Genomic DNA, 19,414 nt, shown 5'->3' with positions numbered 1-19,414 from the left:
AAAATTCATCAATAAATCGGATTTTGTCACACATAAAACATAAGTCAAAGTAAATGGGGTTTTAATGAAATTCAAAATGGTAACCGACAAAGGTCACCCCGTTCGTTTGGTTGAATACACTCTCATCTTTGGTTATTGAATTCACCAAAATTACATACTCGATCTTGTATTGTCTGTTTGTCCGGCTAATTAGTTTGAAAAACCACCAAATAATTTAAATATAAAAGTGTATACGACTATAAGATAATCTAGGTTATTAATCACAAAATTATCCCAACAATACAGGTCAAAAATATACAAAGCTAGCCCACTTACATAAAATAAAGTGAAAAATCATGTTTGCACATTTTTAAAGCATTTTTGTGATACACCAACGTTAGGTAGATAATGTATCTACGGATACATAATCTTGACATTTATAAAACCATAACTAATTAAACAAAAAATAATAATATCATTTATATAGTTTTCTCTCTCTTTGTATTTTGATCCTATCCAAATGTTTACGTACAATAATTGAAGAAACCTAATCGGCTAAGTAGGACCACCAACTGGAATCTTAGAATTTCTTTAATACAAAGATTTTTTCGGGGTATTTGACGTTATACTTTATCTGAATATTCTTCTAAACTTGAATTGTATTATGCAAAATAATGGTTTTTTGGTGTTGATAGCTGGTGGTGACAATCCAAAGAATCTTTTTGTGAAAATGAGATATTGTTTGTGTTTTATTTGAAGACTTAGCGGGAAGAATATCCACTCAATTGTTGAAAATGAGACCAATGTGGAGGAATAAATCTAGTAATTAAGAGTTTGTAATTTGTATGGTATCAGTCATGAGGTAATTGAATGGATGGAAGACTACCGATAATGAGGGAACATAACGAGAATGAAATCATAACATTTATTTGTCTAGTATAGTTATCATATGAGAATGCATTACTTATTAATTTGTGTTGGTTGGTAGCAGAAAAAAAAGGTTTGAATGCAAATCATAAAGAATAACAAACATACCCCATTATGTAAAAATACCATCTCTCAAAGCTATTATGAAAATCGAGAAATGAAGAAGAAAAACCGAGGAGTGAAAAAAAACCTGGATGACGTAATTCAAAATAATATAAAAAAACAAAAACATATAAATTGGTTTGTATAAATTTAAAATTTTTAAAAAGTTATAAAAAATGATTTTTTATCGTTATTATATTTTAAATTTTCAAATAATGTTTTTTTATTCCATTCAATCATAATTATGAGATTTTTAATATTTTTTAAATGTAATGCTTCAAGGGACTTTTATGATAATAACATTAAGTATGCTTTCATTTTTTTATGTACAAAATATTGTCAAATGACTTTCACAAGAAAAATAAATATACCTATGTTGGTTTTTAATGTGCAAAAAGTTGCTAAGATCTTTTACAGTAAAAGAAAGAAAAACAAAAAAGTATGTTAAGCACCCTATAAAAGTTATGTTTTCTTAAATTTGTTTATATATAGTTAATTATTTTATATTCTATAACCAAAATTTGGATAAGGTATTTAGAATTGTTGATAATTTATAGGGTGGGCCTAATAAGGGCTAGGCCAGCCCAGTACGTTAACCATCTAAGTAAAGAATGGAGAGTTGAGATGTGGTACTATAAGAAGAAACTTTTCTTTAGATAATAAGATATAGTAGCCCAATAGGCCCAAAATAACATTTTGACTTGACTTTTGTCCATGTTCGTTAAATTCGTTATCCAGACTCCAGAGCAGTTGCACACCACATAGCCTCCACCTAACTGTTACCGGAGTCACCTCCATTCTCCACGGTCCACACAGCGATCGGAATGTCTATCGATCACGTCGTCCTCCTCAACGTCAAACCCGACGTTGAGTCTACTAAAGTCGCAACCATAATAAACGGATTGACTTCACTCAACCTTGCAGTGCACTTAAGGGCTGGACCACTCATCCGATGCACATCTACTTCACTTAACTTCAGTCACATGGTTTACGGGCGGTTTAGTTCAAATGATGATCTGCAAGTCTACAACTATCATCCAGAGCACATGAAGGTTGCCAAGAACACACAACCATTGATTGATGATGCTATGGTTGTTGACTGGATATCAAATGGTATAAGCGATCCGATGAAGCCAGGATCGTTGATGAGAGTTACGTTGTTGAAGTTAAAGGAGGATTTGATTGAAAATGAGAAAGGTAAGTTAGTTGAAGGAATTATAGGCGAGCTTAAAACGAGTGACGATGTGAGTGTTGGTGAGGATATCTCTCGTGTTATGGCGAAGGGGTATTCGATTGGTATGATCAATGTTTTTCCTGATTTGGAGGCTTTGGATTCAGCTGCAGACGTGGCAAATACATCGAAAGTGAAGGATTTTATAGAGAGCGAGATGGTGGTTGATTATGTAGTTCCGTCCTAAAACACTGATAGCTTGTCTGTATGATGAATGTTTGATTACATAATGATATGATATCATATCTTAAATGTTCTGTGTATGATGCACAAGTTAAACTTTACCAGTTTCCTACAGGGGATTGCAAGAAACCGAAAAAACCGAACCGGAACAAAGACCGACGGTTGGTTTTATGTTTTTGTAAAAACCGAACTAACGGTTCGGTTTTGGTTTTGCATATAATAAAAACCGAAAAAAACCGAACCGAATTCCTAAATTTTTGGTTTTTTATATTTTATCTTAAGTAATTTATAAGAATTTAATAAACATGTAACTCAAATATTTTGATAAAATGTTTAATATTCTATTATTTAACAATTGACAAAATTATTTATACCTAAAATGATTATTTATTGAAAACTTTCTTTTGACCTAAAATTTTCAAGATCAAATGGCAAAAACTGAAAAAACCGAAACCAAAATGAAAACCGAAACCGAACGGTTTCAAATACTACAAAAACCAAAGTTTTGGTTTTCAGTTTGGTTTTAACCAAAAACCGCACCGAACAGCACCACACACGCTTAATTTCCTATATATTGAGGGTTACCTCTAGATTGTAAACATAGCTTTCATATATAATATTATACCAGTCTCTTTTACAGTTCTCAATCCAGTAACTGTTGATCAACTTATAGCAAAAAAATGTGCAGTACACTACACGAGTTCGTACAAATCGAGTCAAAATTTCATCATGTGTAGAAGAAAAAAATGCATAGCGAAAATATATAGAAATCACAAGTCGTTAAGGCCGTCTAGGATGGAGTCGATGTCTGGGGTAATAATGGCACGCTTATTCAGTTCTCCAATATTGCAACAACTTTTCTCTTCGGTGTGAATGGCAACGACATCCTGAGCAAAACTACAGTCTAGTCCTCCAGTAACCTGCATTGGATTCAATCATTTGATTCAGGCTACATATATTGTGTTCAAACATAAAATAGTTATTTTTAAAACTTTTGATAAGCACTCACATCATACAAATGGTCGCCTAATTTGAGCTTTACAGCACCACTCTTGTACACCAACATTTTACCCATTAACCCTGCAGGAAGTTCACTCAAACTGGAACCTTTTGGAAGTGGTTCTGTACCTTTGTCCGGTCTTGAGCTCAAAGTGGTCCCACTATCCTCTGGCTTCACATAGTGCTTTGGTAAGGGCAATGTTGGTGGCAGTTGTACGAAAAACAGTTTCTTTTCCAAGTCTTCATTCTGAAACGGTACAACAATCTTACATGTTTCATGTATGAATTATGAACAAAAATTTATTCGTTATTTAATTTGGCGCAGTTTAATGTGTCAAGCTCACGACTTAAAAATAACTAACCATTAAACCGAGTTCTTCCACTGCATTTGAAGATGACTCGTTGTGAATTGTGGTTTCTGAATCATTCTTGAATTCTTGTTCTTTAAGAAGCTCTACCAGTGTTACAAGAAATTATTATAATTAGTTATAAGTTATAAGTTATATAATCTAGTATGCAAATGAAAAACGAGAATCATACCGGGATTTCCTGAGTATGGCACCCTTATAGGTAGAGTAACAGGATAGTACTTGTTATAATCCTGCATTATAGTTCAGAAAAGAAAAACATGAAAATATGAAGCATTAAGATATTAGAAAGAAAGCAGTTTTGTAAGGGCGAGTTTGGCAATTATCCGTATTAAAAATGAAATTCATTTGGTAAATTGGTGATAAGCCACATAAGCAAGAAACCATTCATCAGGTGATCAAATTATCCATCTAAAAAAGGCATAACTTCGGTTGGGACATTATTAAGCGTGATTATCAAAACGGACCACTAGCCTAAGTGTGTTGCTATTCTAAGACATTAGCAATTTTCAGAAACATAAAAGTAGATTTGTATTTCACCAACCCATGGATCCTTGTAATCCTTTATTCCCGTGTTCGACATGGCAGCATCACCACCTGGATAAAACATGTTTGGTGATTGGAAACTATACTAATGGTTAAAATGGTAGATGGAAGAATGAATTAATTACCTTCAGATTTGAGACCAGCAGGACCAAAACTAAATGACGAAACCCGTGGCTGTGGGGCTGTGATCATGGTACATAGAAAGACTTATATTAGTACTGCTTATAGCAGATAAGCAGTTTGGACAAGCAATAACATAACAATAAGTAGATAAACAGTTTTAATAAGCAGAATGAAATAAGAATAATAAAATAAGCTTATATTGCCAGGTTCATAAATCAGAATGAAATAAGGATATACTGCCATTAACTACTAGCTGCATTGAGAAACAAAAATGATAGCATCACAATGAACTTATACAATTGTTTTAACTTAACTTTCTTATAAGCTATAAACACCAAAAGCGAGAGTAAAAAAGAGAATGTTACCCGTAACTTCAGGTTTTATAAATTTCGGCTTTTTAGCATTTTCCTGCAAATGAACAGAAACATATTGCTTAAACAAATGGAACGGAAACTGTTGAAAAAATAGCACGAGTACAGTTTGAACTCAAATAAAGGACATACACTGAGACGTTTCATCAACAGTTGTTGAACCTTCTTGTCATCCTCATCGATCTCCTCAACCTTCTCCCTATACAAACAATGTATTTGACAATTGAGTAAGCCTTTTCTATACGTATGATTGAAATCACTCAACTAGATATGGAGTTTTATTGCTATAAAATAAATAACCATTAGGGCTGTAAATGAACCAAGCATTTGACAAACAGGGAGTTCGTTTATGTTCGTTCGTATAATAAATGAATGAGCATGAACATGGAGTTTCGTTTAATCACCTAAGTGAACGAACACGAACAAAGGCCATTTTTGTTTAATTGTGTTCGTGAACATCAGAACGTTCGAGAGCGTGCTTGTTTACATTCGGTTACTTCTGTTTATGTTCGATTGTTCGTTAATGCTTGTTCCATTAAAGTTTTTTTTTATTTTTAACGACTTTAATTTCTAATCATCTTATCATTTACAATTTAAGCAACATTATAAACTATTAACAAAAAATATACATGATTACTATGTGATTTAAATATGAACGCTAACAAACCACCAACAAAAACTTGGTAGCCGGATCGAAACATTGACACTCGTGTAATGTGTTATGTGTTCGTGAACCGTTCACTTGCCCGATAACAGCCCTAGTAATCATCATATATAAATATGATACAACACAGAAAACCCTAGGCATTGATATTATAAAATCATAACTCACTGTTTAGGTAAAACTAGCTTTTGGTCTCTGCGAGGAGGTGCTTTCGGCATAAACTATATATCAAAACCAAACAGTTAGCAATCATATAACATGTTGAATGCATTTGCATTCCAATAAAAAGCTTATTAAGTTTTAAATAATAATAATAATAATAATAATAATAATAATAATAATAATAATAAGTATGAAGAGTAGAAGAGACCTTTCTTCTTTGGATAGGCTTCTTCTCATCATTCATCATTGGCAACAACTTCAACTGAATCCTATTAATCAAACAAACTAATAATAATAACAATAATAATAATAACAATAATAATAATAATCAGTATGTATGTATATATGTAAAACCAATCGAAACTTGATCTGTTTGAATATTTAAAAAACTTAAATGATGAATGAATGATAAAGAGTTATGTTTGATTACTTACTCCGTGATTGCCGGCGAGCTGATGGGCGGTTTCCGGTGACGGAAGTGATCGAAGGTGGTGGTGGTGGCGGCTGAGGATGATATTAATATTATCATCGGAGGATTTATAGCGGTAAAATTCCCAAATTCGTTACATGCCCAACTTACAATACTACTCCCTGCATATTTTATTACGTCTCTTTTTATCCACTCGGTTTTAACTTTTGCGTTTTCGTCCATGTATCTGAAGAGGACGGTCGAGATTTTAGCGTGTATATAACACTAACTTATTTTTTTTATCGGAGGGCGGTTTTTCGTCCCCATTCTTTCACTGTGGGTTTGCTAATGGTTTATGTGACAACGATATACCATAAGTTAATTAATTGCCTGTGATGGTTAACCAGTTATCGAATTATGATGCATTTTAACTGATACAAATCGTTTGAAACTTTTAGGTGAGTTATGTTATGATGTAAACGTGGATTTAATTTCAACGTGTTTTGTTGACAGCTAATGTATAATAAAATTTATGTGTGGGTAGTAATAAACATAAATGAAGATTTCGTTATTGATAGCTAAAAAGTGCCAATTAATAAGATATTATATGTTTTATATTTTTGTATATTTAGTCCGGTTTTCTATTATATATTAATGGTGTAAAACTGTACATATATTAGTTAATATCGCCAAAGGGTTTCTCAATCATGGGATCAATGTGTTATGATGCATTGTTGGTTGTGGAGTTGTAAAAAACATGAAGCCACCCCCTCCCCCTGCTTTTCTAGGAGAGTGTCTAAACAACATCTAAATGAAAGATTCGTTATAATTTAGATTTACAATAACAACATTAGAATTCAAAGTCACAACACAACACACAGTACTCAGTAACGATTACAAAATCTCTGTATAGATGTTGAAGATCTAAATAAAAAGTCATACAACTAATTTTCTAATCCTATATTAAAAAACAAAATTATCTTGATTATTGAAAACGATAATCGTCAAAACAAACTGAGCGACGAGAGAATGAAACTTTGAGATTAGGTCTTTTATTTAAACATCATCACATCATCACTAGAATATACTCCGGTCAAAGTTTCACAAGACGTCCTTAAAGTTTCACCATTTTTTTCTTTAGAATATGCCTTTAAGATCTAGCTCGTCTTAAATCAACCAATCCAATCATCAATCAACACCCTCAATATTTATTCTAGTGCTAACACTAATCCTACCGGTCAACATTTTAAGTTAGAAGATAAAAATTAATGAATATTAGCAATTGTATTGAAATGGAAAATATAACCTAACACCTTTCTCGATTCAACCGCTAAGACACCCAACATACACAACTTATCCCATAAATCTTATGTTTGCTAATACTTAACTCCTAATAAAAATATACCGATGTCGATTTCATGATTCATCAACTATTCGACATTGATAAAAAGTCAAAATCCGTTCTCCAGTTAGCGTTGGACATCAGCAGCGACATGAGATTTCTACATCGGTTCGTAGAACCAAAACGTAAATTACAAAACGAAGAATTAATTGAGCTCTTATTGGATGGTCGTTAGTAACTAAATGACTAAAACTAAAACCAAAATCCAAATAAAAGACTGATAGTGAAAGTCATATTTTTGAAAGACTAGTAAATATAATTTGAGATATAATAAAAATCAATGTAGTCGTTAGTTTTTTTCTTTTTTCTAGAACGACTATTTTGTTTTTGAGGCCATCGTAATATGTAGTTTGGATATCAATAAATAAATCATTAGCGTTTTCCTTTAGTTTTTGGTAGGGTCAAAGAGGAACGCGTGCTTGCGTTGGTTGATACGTTCTCCATAGGTTTTGTCTCAAATATCAATCAACCAGTTGAGATCTGATCGGTGAACACTTTGTATTTGTTTGCCCCTTACGTAAGTAACTATTCTCTTTTTAATTTGTTATCGCAATTTTGTTATCACCTCCTTTTTGATTATCAATTACGATGATTCAGCAAGTTAATATTATTATTAATGATTCTTTATAACTATCTATGGGTCTTGTTGACCGTTCTAATTTTGATTTCAATTGCCTCCTTCAATCATCAGCTGAGAGCTTTTAGGCTAATTGCGTCTAGATTGTACAACTTGATTTTGATTGCTTATTATAACTATTTACTGTTTTTTGCTTTTTGATGCAGCAAACAATGGATATATATTAATTGATGATTCTAGTTACAGTAGCTTCTTTATAATTCATTATTTTAGTTATTAGGTATATTGGTTTTTATTTTCCCCAAATATTGTGACTTTTCCAACCAAAAACGTTTTTCTGGCTACCCGCAACTAATGGCTTTAGAATTATGTCAGTCGCGTACAGTTGGGAACAGATACGTTAAAAGATGGGACCACAACGACCAAAAGATGATAGTTGGGATTCATAAAAACCAATACACCTAGTTATTATAGAAACTGATTTCTAATATTTGATTACCATATTCTTCACTTTTCTAAAGTACCCGTTTCAACCATACCCGTTTTTAACCCGAACCAAAATGACATTCTTTTAAATGACCCATACCTGTTTTCCTAGGATTCATAGAATTTTTATATGATTAATAAGAAAACAAAGCCAGTTCAGAAGAAGACATGCTTGATTCATGTGTTCTATAACGTTTGATTAGCATAAAGGCCACATTAGTTTCTTTATAACACAATATATATTTAGATGGTTTGCTATTTTGCATTGTTCATGTAAGTTTAATCTTATATAAATGGTGTGTGTGTACATGTTTTAGGTTGACTAGTACACGATGGAAGTCAAACTATGGAGTGATAAACGTGAGAGGGAAATGTACGACAATTTCGCGGAGCTGTACGCCATCATCAAGGCTACAGAAAAGCTCGAAAAGGCGTACGTTCGAGATATTATCTCATCAGCTGATTATGAAACCGAGTGTCAAAAACTCATAGCACATTTTAAAACATTGTCATCAACACTAAAAGATATTGTCCCCAGTATTGAAAGGTTTCATGATACTTACAAAATGGACTGCCTGGCGGCAATCAACCGCCTGTTGATCTCCGGTGTGCCTGCTACGGTGGAGCACAGGGCGGCGGCAGCCGCCTCTGGGGTGACATCTGCTGCGATTGTGGCGGAATGCGTGCAAAATTTCATTACTGCAATGGATTCGTTGAAGCTGAACATGACTGCAGTTGATCAAGTTTTCCCTTTGCTTTCTGATTTGTCTGGTTCGTTAAACAAATTGTCGATTTTGCCCTCGGATTTTGAAGGGAAGACTAAGATGAAGGAGTGGATTGGGCGGCTGGCGAAGATGGGGGCTGCAGATGAGTTGACCGAGCAGCAGGCTAGGCAGCTTCATTTTGACCTGGAATCGTCTTATAATTCGTTTATGGCTGCGTTGCCGACAACTGGAGCTTGATTCTGACGTGTGGTTGAGTTTGAGGTAATCTTTTTAAGAGAAAAATATCACAGTAATTGGTTTGGTTTGATTGTGTTTGAAATACTGGCTATGGAGTATGTCTTGATTGATATAGGGGCTGTTTGTGAATGTTTGTAAGGATAGATGATATTTATTTTACTAATGTGAAGTCTTTTGAGTTTGACATTTATCTATGTTATGCATATAATATATATTTTTGGTTGTAAGATATGATTCTCCTTGTAACAGTAAAGCTATTATGATTGTATATTTACTAAGAAAATAATCTCTCGAACTTGTCTAAAGTCAAACCCGAAGTTCATGTTCGCCCAACCGAAACCTATGTGATCATCTATCTCTCGTAAAATAGCCAACGAATGCCACCGATCACGCTAGACCCTGTCTTTTGCTACTCGAGACATTACACCCCGAATGCATATTAAAACAAGTCAATTATGCCCTTAAGTTTTAAACATTTCATAAACATACTTTCATCATATTCAAACTTACAAAAAACATATTTGCCCACACTGTTCACCACCAGTGTGATCTGACACATGAGTTAGAACACTTTGACATGTTCGTTGTTCACATTGATCATAATCAACCTAGTTTGAAGACAAAACGCATAAGCAAACATTCGATCATATGCATCACATCACATGCAATCAAGCAATAAGCATGACACTTCAAAACATCAACATTCGTTAAATCAATCAACTCATGCACATTAACTTAAATATTCATCATACGCTTTTAAAACCATTTATTCTTGGGGTCTATTTCATCCAAAAACATTTAAAACGAAAAAGAGTCATATAACTCATCTTACATGTGCAAACCCATTGACCACAATCAACCTTTCGGGTGTTGAGTGGAGTTAGAGAGTGAAGTTCATTGTAAATTTTCTTGAATTCCTTGAAGTAATAAATTCAACATACCTTCAAAACAAGTCACAAATCTAACTAAAAGATCGAGAATATCTCTTCCAACTACACCACCACCTTCATTGTCATTACGACTATATATAAAACTGTTTATTTTGCGTAATTTCATATATACACACAAAACCCTACATAACATTATATTAATCTAATTCGAAAAACTAATATCAAATTCACCGTCCAAATTTATGAAATTCTTACATATACTAAAGCCATTAAATACAATTAGTAACTTTAAAACTTTTGTCATTACAATCCAGATGCAAGTTATAAATAAGATGATACATTCCAAAAATAAAAATAAAAACGGGTATGAGAAGGTGGCGGTTGACGGTTGAAAGCTGAAGACGAACAAACGTAAAACTAACGACACATGTAAAGCTATTCTAGACCGTCAAACTAACAACACATGTAAAGCTATTCTAGAGCGTCAAACTAACGATAAACAGTTGAAATTCCATATGAGGTATAGACATGTCATCGAACCCGAATTGCCATAGCTATTTAAAATAAAATAAAATTTAAAAGTTAAAACACAAAAAAAGGAAAGGTTACCACTCAAAGTTTCAATATATATAAATCGAAGTTTTATATAATTTACTATAAAACGATTACAATAAAGTGGCAGGCAAACGGGCAACAAGCTGCGCCGCAACCCCCTTTTGAACAGCAAAGCCAATCCTGCTAAAAACGAAGCTTTGGGACCTAGAAGCTGAAGAGGTTCCGTGTACAACGCGCTGCACCCTACTCAAAATATATATAAACTCCTAATAATCCCTAAATTATTATTATCGTTAAACCTGTTCTAAAATCCTTCCTAATTCTTTCTTCTTCATTCGTATATACAAATACAAATTGGTTCCTTCCGACGAGACGAGCAATCGAAACCCTAATAGTAATCAATTAAGGTGGTAATGGCGGCGTGTGTTTATATTCCGGTACAGAATTCAGAGGAGGAAGTACGAGTGGCTTTGGACCAGCTTCCTCGAGATGCAACTGATATCCTTGACATCCTTAAGGCCGAGCAAGCTCCTCTCGATCTCTGGCTCATTATCGCGGTTAGTTATTCTGTAATTCTAATGCAATTGTATTCTATCTGGTTTAGTGATGTGGATCTAGGTTAAGTTAGGAGAATTAATCATAATCATGTGTTTGATTCAATTAGAGTTTGTACATAGAGTTTAATTTGAAATTGTTAATAGGTCAAACATTCAAGTCTCACCTTATGTGGATTTAGGCTATGGGAATCACGTGTGTGATTGAATTAGAGGATTACATAAGTTCATACTATTACATGTCACATTACACAGTTATGTATTAACACTGTGGAGCTCATAGGGCTTCATTTTGAATGTAATTTGAAATTGGAAAAGAAAAGCCCTAATAAGAGTTGTTTTAGGTCTTAAAATTTTGGTAGGGTAGGTTTAGACATAGTTGTTAAAGGCTCATGGCGATTAAAAAGCGGGGGGCTCGAGATAAGCAAGGCATGTAGTATAAAACACTATGTTTAGGGGTTTTAGACATGTTTAACGCCTAGTCTAGGATGGTTTCAGACCAGAATATTTAGGACTTGGATAGAGTCTCACTCAAAGGTTGAGGGATTTCCTGAATGGCAGTGAGGTGCTTTCCCTGCACCTTGCCATGCTTGAGGGCCTAGGCGCATGCTTGAAGGGTTTGTGACAACATAGGGTTCAGAACTGTCAACACGCTTATTCAAGAAGGCAATTCATGTAGGAATTAGGATATAAAAAATAGGTTTACATAATGAATCGTGACTTTGCATGTTACCAGTTGCTAGTTTTAAATATATTGATTTGGTGCAGAGGGAGTACTTTAAGCAAGGAAAGATCGAGCAGTTCCGCCAAATTCTGGAAGAAGGATCCAGTCCTGGTATATAATGTTACCTTAATGATATGTTACTGTAAAAATAATTTGTCAAACTTTTGAATGGTGTCATTGTGATCTGTTTGCTCTGCAGAGATTGATGAGTATTATGCTGATGTTAGATATGAAAGAATTGCCATCTTAAATGCTCTAGGGGCCTATTATAGCCACCTTGGGAAAATCGAGACAAAACAAAGAGAGAAGGAAGAACATTTCATTTTGGCAACTCAGTACTACAACAAAGCTTCTAGAATTGATATGCATGAGCCTTCTACTTGGATTGGCAAAGGTAACATACTGAGCTTTCTGTGGCACATATCAGTTTAAGCCAACCATACAGGAGTACACATTTTCAGTTGGTGACAACTTACTGATGAAACATAAGAGTTAATAGACCAATTAGGTTCTTCTATATGCATTAATGCACTGGATCCCATAAAAGTTGTAGTTATGGTATACATTTGGTTACAGGCCAACTTTTACTTGGAAAGGGTGATGTGGATCAGGCTTTTGCTGCATTCAAGATTGTGTTAGATGGAGACCGAGATAATATTCCTGCTCTTCTTGGTCAGGTATATTCAAATTACTTTTCTTCTTAAATTGAATGCTGGTGTGTTCATTGAGTTTGTATCGTAGAAAGAAGTACAAAGTTATATGAACTGCGTTGACAATGTTAGAGCGAGTCAAATTCTTATCTGATTTTTGATCACAAGTTCCAATAGTTCTTTCAAGTTTTGAGAAGTGTCATATGCCTATTTATTTAATGCTTTTTATGATGCTTATCAACCAAAAATTTAGCTTTTTTTAGCTATAAACTGATCACATAGCTTGGATTAATGCAGGCTTGTGTTGAATTCAACCGTGGGAAATACTCCAATTCTTTGGAGATGTACAAGGTTCTTTTACTACCTTGCATGGTTTTTCATTTGATTCTCTTGATTTATAACAATATGCTACACTTATGTACCCCACTAGGTTTTAATTATGTTATTCTAATTTTTTGCAATCCCTTTGAAAGAGGGTCCTGCAAGTCTATCCTGGATGTCCTGCAGCCGTACGACTCGGCATAGGTCTCTGTCGCTACAAATTAGGTCAGTTTGGGAGGGCCAAACAAGCATTTGAACGTGTGCTGCAGGTAAGTCATACCAATAAATAAATAAATAATAATAATAATAAGCACTTTTTACACGTCATTGTTCCTTATACAGCATCTGTTTTTAATGTCTAATTATTGCTAATTACTTTTTAACTGCAGTTGGATCCAGAAAATGTTGAGGCACTTGTGGCACTTGGAATTGTGGATTTACAATCCAATGAAGGTTGGCCTTACCTTGTTGATGCAGTAAAATTTATTTAGTTTGTTAATTATTTTTTGTCTAACTGTCATGTTGTTGGTTTAGCTTCTGGCATTAGAGGGGCAATGGAAAAGATGCGAAGAGCCTTTGATATTTATCCGTACTGTGCAACGGCACTAAATTATCTGGCAAATCATTTCTTTTTCACTGGTCAACATTTTCTAGTTGAGCAGCTGACTGAAACAGCTCTTGCTGCTACTACTCATGGCTCAACAAGGGCACATTCTTATTATAACCTCGCACGGTCATATCATACCAAGGTTTGGTCAATTTTTGTCATTCATTTGCATCTCGTAGCTATTCAAATCTTACAAGGTGCTAAGTATTAATCACATGTCCAAACTTTCAAAATAAGCTTTGGTTCTTTTTTTCCTGGAATGCAGGGTGATTATGAAAAGGCTGGACTATACTACATGGCATCTGTAAAGGAAGTCAATAAGCCACAAGAGTTCATTTTACCTTTTTATGGTTCGTTAAGTAATCTCACAAATTTAGATTTTACTTTTTAAGTTACACTCATGATTCTTTGTCCCATTTTTGCTTAGGAGCAAAATGTTTCATCTAACCTTTTCTTTTCTGACATATTCGTTCATTATGCTTTCTGTTAGCTCTCATTTGCATAGTCTTCATAGGGTACTTATTGTTTTTGGTAGAACTATGGTTTAGAAATGTTTAGAGTTTAGACGCAAGTCATACACTATATTTTCTTATTAATTGGTAATGGTTCCAAAATATATAGGATGAACATCTTACATCTGTATATCAAAACAGGTCTGGGACAAGTACAACTAAAATTGGGAGACTTCAAAAGCTCTCTATCAAATTTTGAGAAAGTCTTGGAAGTTTATCCTGAGAATTCTGAGACATTAAAGGCAAGTGACAAAGCGAGTTTGCTATAAGTCCCACAAAATATCCCACTCTCTACAACATTTTAGTTTACTGAATTTGGACTTCTTTGATACAGGCTGTTGCTCACATTTATCTTCAGCTTAACCAGACTACTAAGGCTCATGAAGCTTTGAAGAAAGCCACCAGAATTGATCCTCGAGATCCCGAGGTGATGTTAGTTACCGCTATCCTGAGGTTATGTTACTTGCAGTTTTTTTCATTTGGCTAACTATGGTGCAGGGCTTTCTTGATCTTGGAGAATTATTGATTTCAAGCGACTCTGGAGCCGCTTTAGATGCATTTAAAAGCGTATGAAACCACTATCCTTATTTTTTTCCTGTATCGTTGCAATATCATTACTGTGCTGCATCCTTTTTAGTTCGACTTATGGTTTGTTATCAGACCACCATGATTTAAATTCGCTGCTGTTTTCTAAGGTTTTGAGAGTAAATGGTTTTTCTGTAGTTTGTTTTCTATATATTGTAGTTCACTAGTTTCATCATTATCTTGTTTTCAAGTTAGTTATTAGTCAAGTTTAAAATTCTACATAAGTATTGCTTTTATCATGGATATCCATATTTTACATCACTGGTTTAAAACTTGATTTTCTTATTTCTTCTGATAGGCACGTAATCTTTTAAAGAAGGCAAATGAAGAAGTATCCATCGAGCTTCTCAACAATATTGGTGTTCTCCATTTCGAAAAAGGAGAATTTGAGGTTTGTTTGTCCCCCCTTCTTATGTTCGTCTATTTTGAGTTTATTTTAAGAGTGCAATTAAAATATCTTGATGTCATGTGTTTTTTGTCAGCTTGCCTTACAAACTTTTAAAGAAGCACTTGGTGATGGAATATGGCTCAAATTAATAGATACTGAACCACAATCTGACTCTATTGGTGGTTCACTCTCTGACCCTATTAGAAACACACTATATCAACCAATTGATTCCAGTTTAGCTGCTCGAAAGTATAAGGATACACAATTGTTTCATAATCTTGAGAAAAATGGCATTTCTGTGGATATACCATGGGATAAGGTTACAACATTGTCCAACCTTGCTAGACTGTTTGAGCAGTTGCATAAAACCGAGACCGCTAGCTTATTGTACCATTTGATCTTGTTTAAGGTAATTTTATGAGCATTAATTTGATCTTATTTCGTCTTCTGATGAAGAACGTAACATTGAAAGGCAGTTATGCTAGTTTTGCTAATTATTATAAATATTTTTCATATTGAATGGATTGATGTATATATTTTTAGCATCTTCACTTTTTTTGGGTCTCAGTTTCCAGAGTATGTAGATGCTTACTTAAGGCTTGCTGCTATTGCTAAATCACGGAATAATGTTTCATTAAGCATTGAATTGGTTCTTAACCTTTCCTTAACATCTTTGTTTACATTTTTATTTTATTATCTTCATTTTGTGTCTAAATGTCAACAATTTGATTTTGTTTTCCTTTTTTTTTTATTAAATTCTAGATTCATGATGCACTGCAAGTTGATGACAAAAACCCGGACGCATTATGCATGCTGGGTTACTTAGAGCTTAAAAATGATGACTGGCTCAAGGCAAAAGATACCTTTCGTGCAGCAAAAGATGCATCTAATGGAAAAGATTCTTATGCTACTCTTTGTTTGGTAATTATTTTTCAGAAACATATATTGAATTAGTTTTACGACAGCTGCTTTAATCATGTGCAGAGTTTTAGACTAATAAATCATGTTAAATGTGTGTTGGATTTAGGGGAACTGGAACTACTTTGCAGCAATCAGATCTGAGAAAAGAGCTCCTAAGTTGGAAGCAACTCATCTGGAAAAAGCAAAAGAATTATACACAAAGGTTTGATAGCTTATACTTTTTCCTGATTTTATCAACCGGCTTTCAGTTATGCATAAAATAACTACATTTTTATCAATGATATTAGCAAGAAAGTTGCATTTTGTTACCAATTGTAGCAGTGAGTGACCTGTACAGTTAGTAACAAGTCACCTTTTTGCCGATTTCCCCAAAATTGCTGACATGGCATCTTATTTGTCATTTTAGTTATATAGCGTATATGTAATTATAATAAAGGTCATTGTGATTTATCAACTTTCAGGTTTTGGTAGAGCATCCAGCTAATATGTATGCTGCCAATGGTGCTGGTGTGGTGTTGGCTGAAAAAGGTCAATTTGATATTGCAAAGGAGCTTTTTACACAGGTTAGCTTAGTTTTTACAAATACTTTGTAATAGACTAAATTCGTTACTTAGTTTATTGTTTTTTTATTCATTTTTTCTTTGAAAATTGAAAATTTTAGGTTCAAGAAGCTGCAAGTGGAAGTGTTTTTGTCCAGATGCCAGATGTGTGGATAAATTTGGCACATGTTCATTTTGCTCAAGGCACCTTTCCATTGGCCATTAAAATGGTACCCTACACACTTTACTCTGCATTTTATTTTCTTGTTATTATTTGATGTTAATAAATTTAGTTCTTTTTTGCAGTACCAAAATTGTCTGCGCAAGTTTTATTACAACACGGACAATCAAATCCTTCTGTATCTAGCCCGCACACATTATGAAGCTGAACAGTGGCAAGACTGTAAAAAGACTTTACTGAAAGCCATCCATTTGGCACCTTCAAATTACACATTAAGATTCGACACAGGTGTCGCCCTGCAGAAATTCTCAGCTTCAACGTTACAAAAAACAAAAAGAACCGTCGATGAGGTGACTGCTCAAAATAATAATCTTTTAAAGTTTTTATTCTCATTCGTTTTTCATAAACATGAAATATTCCAAATGTTTTTTAATAGGTGCGTGCAACGGTTGCTGAGCTTAAGAATGCTGTTCGTCTATTTAGTCAGTTATCAGCAGCTTCAAATCTACAATTTCACGGATTTGATGAAAAGAAAATCGAAACTCATGTTGGATATTGCAAGCATTTGCTTGAGGCTGCGAAAGTGCATTGTGATGCTGCTGAGCTGGAAGATCAACAAAATAGACATAGACTAGAACTTGCTCGCCAAGCAGCAATACGCGAGGAAGAGAGTCGGCTGGCTGAAGAACAAAAGAAAGTCAAGGTCAGTTCACTTAGTTATGGATTATGCTTTATTAAACTTATTATTATTTGTGTATATGTTTATATTGTGTTGAAAACACAGTTGGAAAAACGAAAACAAGAGGATGAGCTGAAGAAGGTGATGCAACAAGAACAACATCTAGAGCGTATTAAGGTTAGTCATCTGCAATTTGAAATAGAAATGACAAAATTAAGATGTCATGTCAGCAATTGTTGAAAAGTCGCAAAAAATGTGAACTTGTTGGTGCAGGAACACTGGAAGAGTAGCGGGTCAAAGCGAAAAGATAGGGCTCAAAGCGGAGACGAGGAGGGTGGGGGTGAGAGAAGGAGAAGAAAAGGTAGCAGCAAAAAGAGGAAGAGAGACAAGAAAACAGAGACTCAGACGGATGATCAAGATGAATATGAAGATGATAACACCACCACTAATTATTATGAACCAGATAATCAAGTCAATAACCAGGTCAATGATGATGCTGATGATCCGCAGGATCTACTTGCAGCTGCTGGCCTTGAAGATTCTGATGTTGATAATGACCCGGTAATCTCTCTCTCTCTCTCTCTCTCACACAACCACAAACATTGCTTATATTTGTTCTGCTTTGTGCGGTGAAGGCTGCACCTTCAGCAGGAAGAAGAATAAGGGGATGGTCAGAATCCGAAGATGACAAGCCAGAAAAGAGGCCGCCCAGTTCTAGTCCCGTTAAAGACAACTCTGTTGATATGCAACTTAGTGAAGGAGAAATATGAAGTTTTCATTACAATAATAGGTCAGGTTCGTGTTTACTAGTCATTTGAATTCCAACATAATTTAGCTCTAAAATTATTGTATCTGTGTAACTTTAGAAAGTATGTTGTGGATATGCACTGGGTTAAGTTAAGCTTAAAGTTTACATTTAGTTCTTGGTCAGTTTGTCTTGCACTTCTTACCAATCGAATCCATTTCGACAGTCATATTCATCCAATGATGTGTTTGTTTGTTATTGTTTCTTTTTTTTTTTTTTTAATAATGAAAGTGATACATGCAGATTAAGTACCTTGCTGATTGTCTTTCTAGTATACTACCTGCTAACAACTTGAGATTATTATCAATGGTAGAAAACCAGTTTTTTTTTTTTGGTTTTCTACCATTGATAATAAATCTCAAGTTGTTAGCAGGTAGTATACTAGAAAGACAATCAGCAAGGTACTTAATCTATGAAGTTTGGTGGTACATTGAATATGTTGTCTGTCTTGGAGTGGTGTGCAGGTGTGGTGTCAGGTATGTATTACAGTCATTTTGCATTAACTATGTTGGCAGGACAGACAGTTTTGGACCACCAAATTACCTTGATTTTTTAATAACCTATAAATATGTAGTCAAAAGAGTTGGCATAAATAGACCACTTTCTTTATATGTTCACGGACACTATTTTAAATTTTAATGCCCACATTAACCAAATATAATTTGTTACATAACAGTTTTATTTGGAGTTATCTTAAGTGAAGATGATGAAAGTAGCATGAGTTGATGTGCATAATGCAAACAATAGGTTTCGATTCAGTGATGGAATTTGTACATTTAAATTGCAGGGGCCGAAAAGGTTTTTGAGTTAGCTTACAACAATAGATAAATCATTATAAGAATCCTCCATGGAGATAAAAGTCTTTTTTATGCTTCTCCCTCACTCTTTATCTGGTGAATTGTCTTATGAAAGAGGATGTTACCAAATCTCATCGAGTATAATAGGTGGCATATCCCTTCTATGTAGCTTTCAATTGTGGCCTTCTTATGGTCACACTCTCTAAAGTGTAACA

General features: G+C 34.2%; 2 protein-coding genes and 2 pseudogenes across 2 annotated transcripts; 3 read left to right on the top strand and 1 right to left on the bottom strand.

Annotated features, from left to right (window-relative positions):
* The first annotated feature begins 1,832 nt into the window (after positions 1–1,832).
* Positions 1,833–2,426, top strand: LOC143561564 (stress-response A/B barrel domain-containing protein UP3 pseudogene; annotated as a pseudogene).
* Positions 2,427–3,041: 615 nt separating this feature from the next.
* LOC143561530 (uncharacterized) lies at positions 3,042–6,189 on the bottom strand. Its single transcript, XM_077049594.1, has 11 exons — positions 6,086–6,189; positions 5,864–5,940; positions 5,662–5,714; positions 4,962–5,028; positions 4,824–4,866; positions 4,461–4,517; positions 4,334–4,386; positions 3,962–4,022; positions 3,784–3,875; positions 3,432–3,668; positions 3,042–3,342 (listed from the first exon to the last, which is right to left on the bottom strand). Exons 2-11 carry the CDS (start codon positions 5,900–5,902, stop codon positions 3,193–3,195), a joined length of 852 nt encoding a protein of 283 aa, XP_076905709.1. The 5' UTR covers positions 5,903–5,940; positions 6,086–6,189; the 3' UTR covers positions 3,042–3,192.
* Positions 6,190–8,861: 2,672 nt separating this feature from the next.
* LOC143561520 (vacuolar protein sorting-associated protein 28 homolog 1 pseudogene) lies at positions 8,862–9,553 on the top strand (annotated as a pseudogene).
* Positions 9,554–11,255: 1,702 nt separating this feature from the next.
* On the top strand, positions 11,256–18,523 carry LOC143561680 (protein CTR9 homolog). The gene is made up of 24 exons (XM_077049691.1): positions 11,256–11,493; positions 12,259–12,325; positions 12,414–12,608; positions 12,791–12,891; positions 13,162–13,215; positions 13,338–13,454; positions 13,575–13,638; positions 13,720–13,934; positions 14,058–14,142; positions 14,446–14,546; positions 14,639–14,731; positions 14,803–14,871; positions 15,188–15,280; positions 15,372–15,686; positions 15,846–15,926; positions 16,040–16,198; positions 16,305–16,400; positions 16,660–16,761; positions 16,860–16,967; positions 17,044–17,268; positions 17,355–17,621; positions 17,703–17,774; positions 17,871–18,158; positions 18,233–18,523. Exons 1-24 carry the CDS (start codon positions 11,350–11,352, stop codon positions 18,365–18,367), a joined length of 3,246 nt encoding a protein of 1,081 aa, XP_076905806.1. The 5' UTR covers positions 11,256–11,349; the 3' UTR covers positions 18,368–18,523.
* The last annotated feature ends 891 nt before the right edge of the window (positions 18,524–19,414 follow it).

Source organism: Bidens hawaiensis, unplaced genomic scaffold, assembly GCF_021521415.1.
Source record: "Bidens hawaiensis isolate Kalapana, Puna unplaced genomic scaffold, B.hawaiensis_p1.1 tig00001177_1, whole genome shotgun sequence".
Classification (NCBI taxonomy): Eukaryota; Viridiplantae; Streptophyta; class Magnoliopsida; order Asterales; family Asteraceae; genus Bidens; species Bidens hawaiensis.
Note: the sequence above shows the minus strand (reverse complement) of the source record. Positions and strands in the feature narration are given on the sequence as shown.

What these genes read in the sequence shown, in the direction of transcription:
- LOC143561530 (XM_077049594.1), bottom strand. Translation starts at nt 5,902, where the DNA reads ATGATGAATGATGAGAAGAAGCCTATCCAAAGAAGAAAG. An exon ending in AAGCTAGTTTTACCTAAACA is followed by an intron (nt 5,029 to 5,661) that starts GTGAGTTATGAT and finishes TTGTTTGTATAG; the next exon opens with GGAGAAGGTTGAGGAGATCG. An exon ending in TGCTGGTCTCAAATCTGAAG is followed by an intron (nt 4,387 to 4,460) that starts GTAATTAATTCA and finishes TGTTTTATCCAG; the next exon opens with GTGGTGATGCTGCCATGTCG.
- LOC143561680 (XM_077049691.1), top strand. Translation starts at nt 11,350, where the DNA reads ATGGCGGCGTGTGTTTATATTCCGGTACAGAATTCAGAGGAGGAAGTA. An exon ending in GGATTTACAATCCAATGAAG is followed by an intron (nt 13,639 to 13,719) that starts GTTGGCCTTACC and finishes TTGTTGGTTTAG; the next exon opens with CTTCTGGCATTAGAGGGGCA. An exon ending in CTTTAGATGCATTTAAAAGC is followed by an intron (nt 14,872 to 15,187) that starts GTATGAAACCAC and finishes TTCTTCTGATAG; the next exon opens with GCACGTAATCTTTTAAAGAA.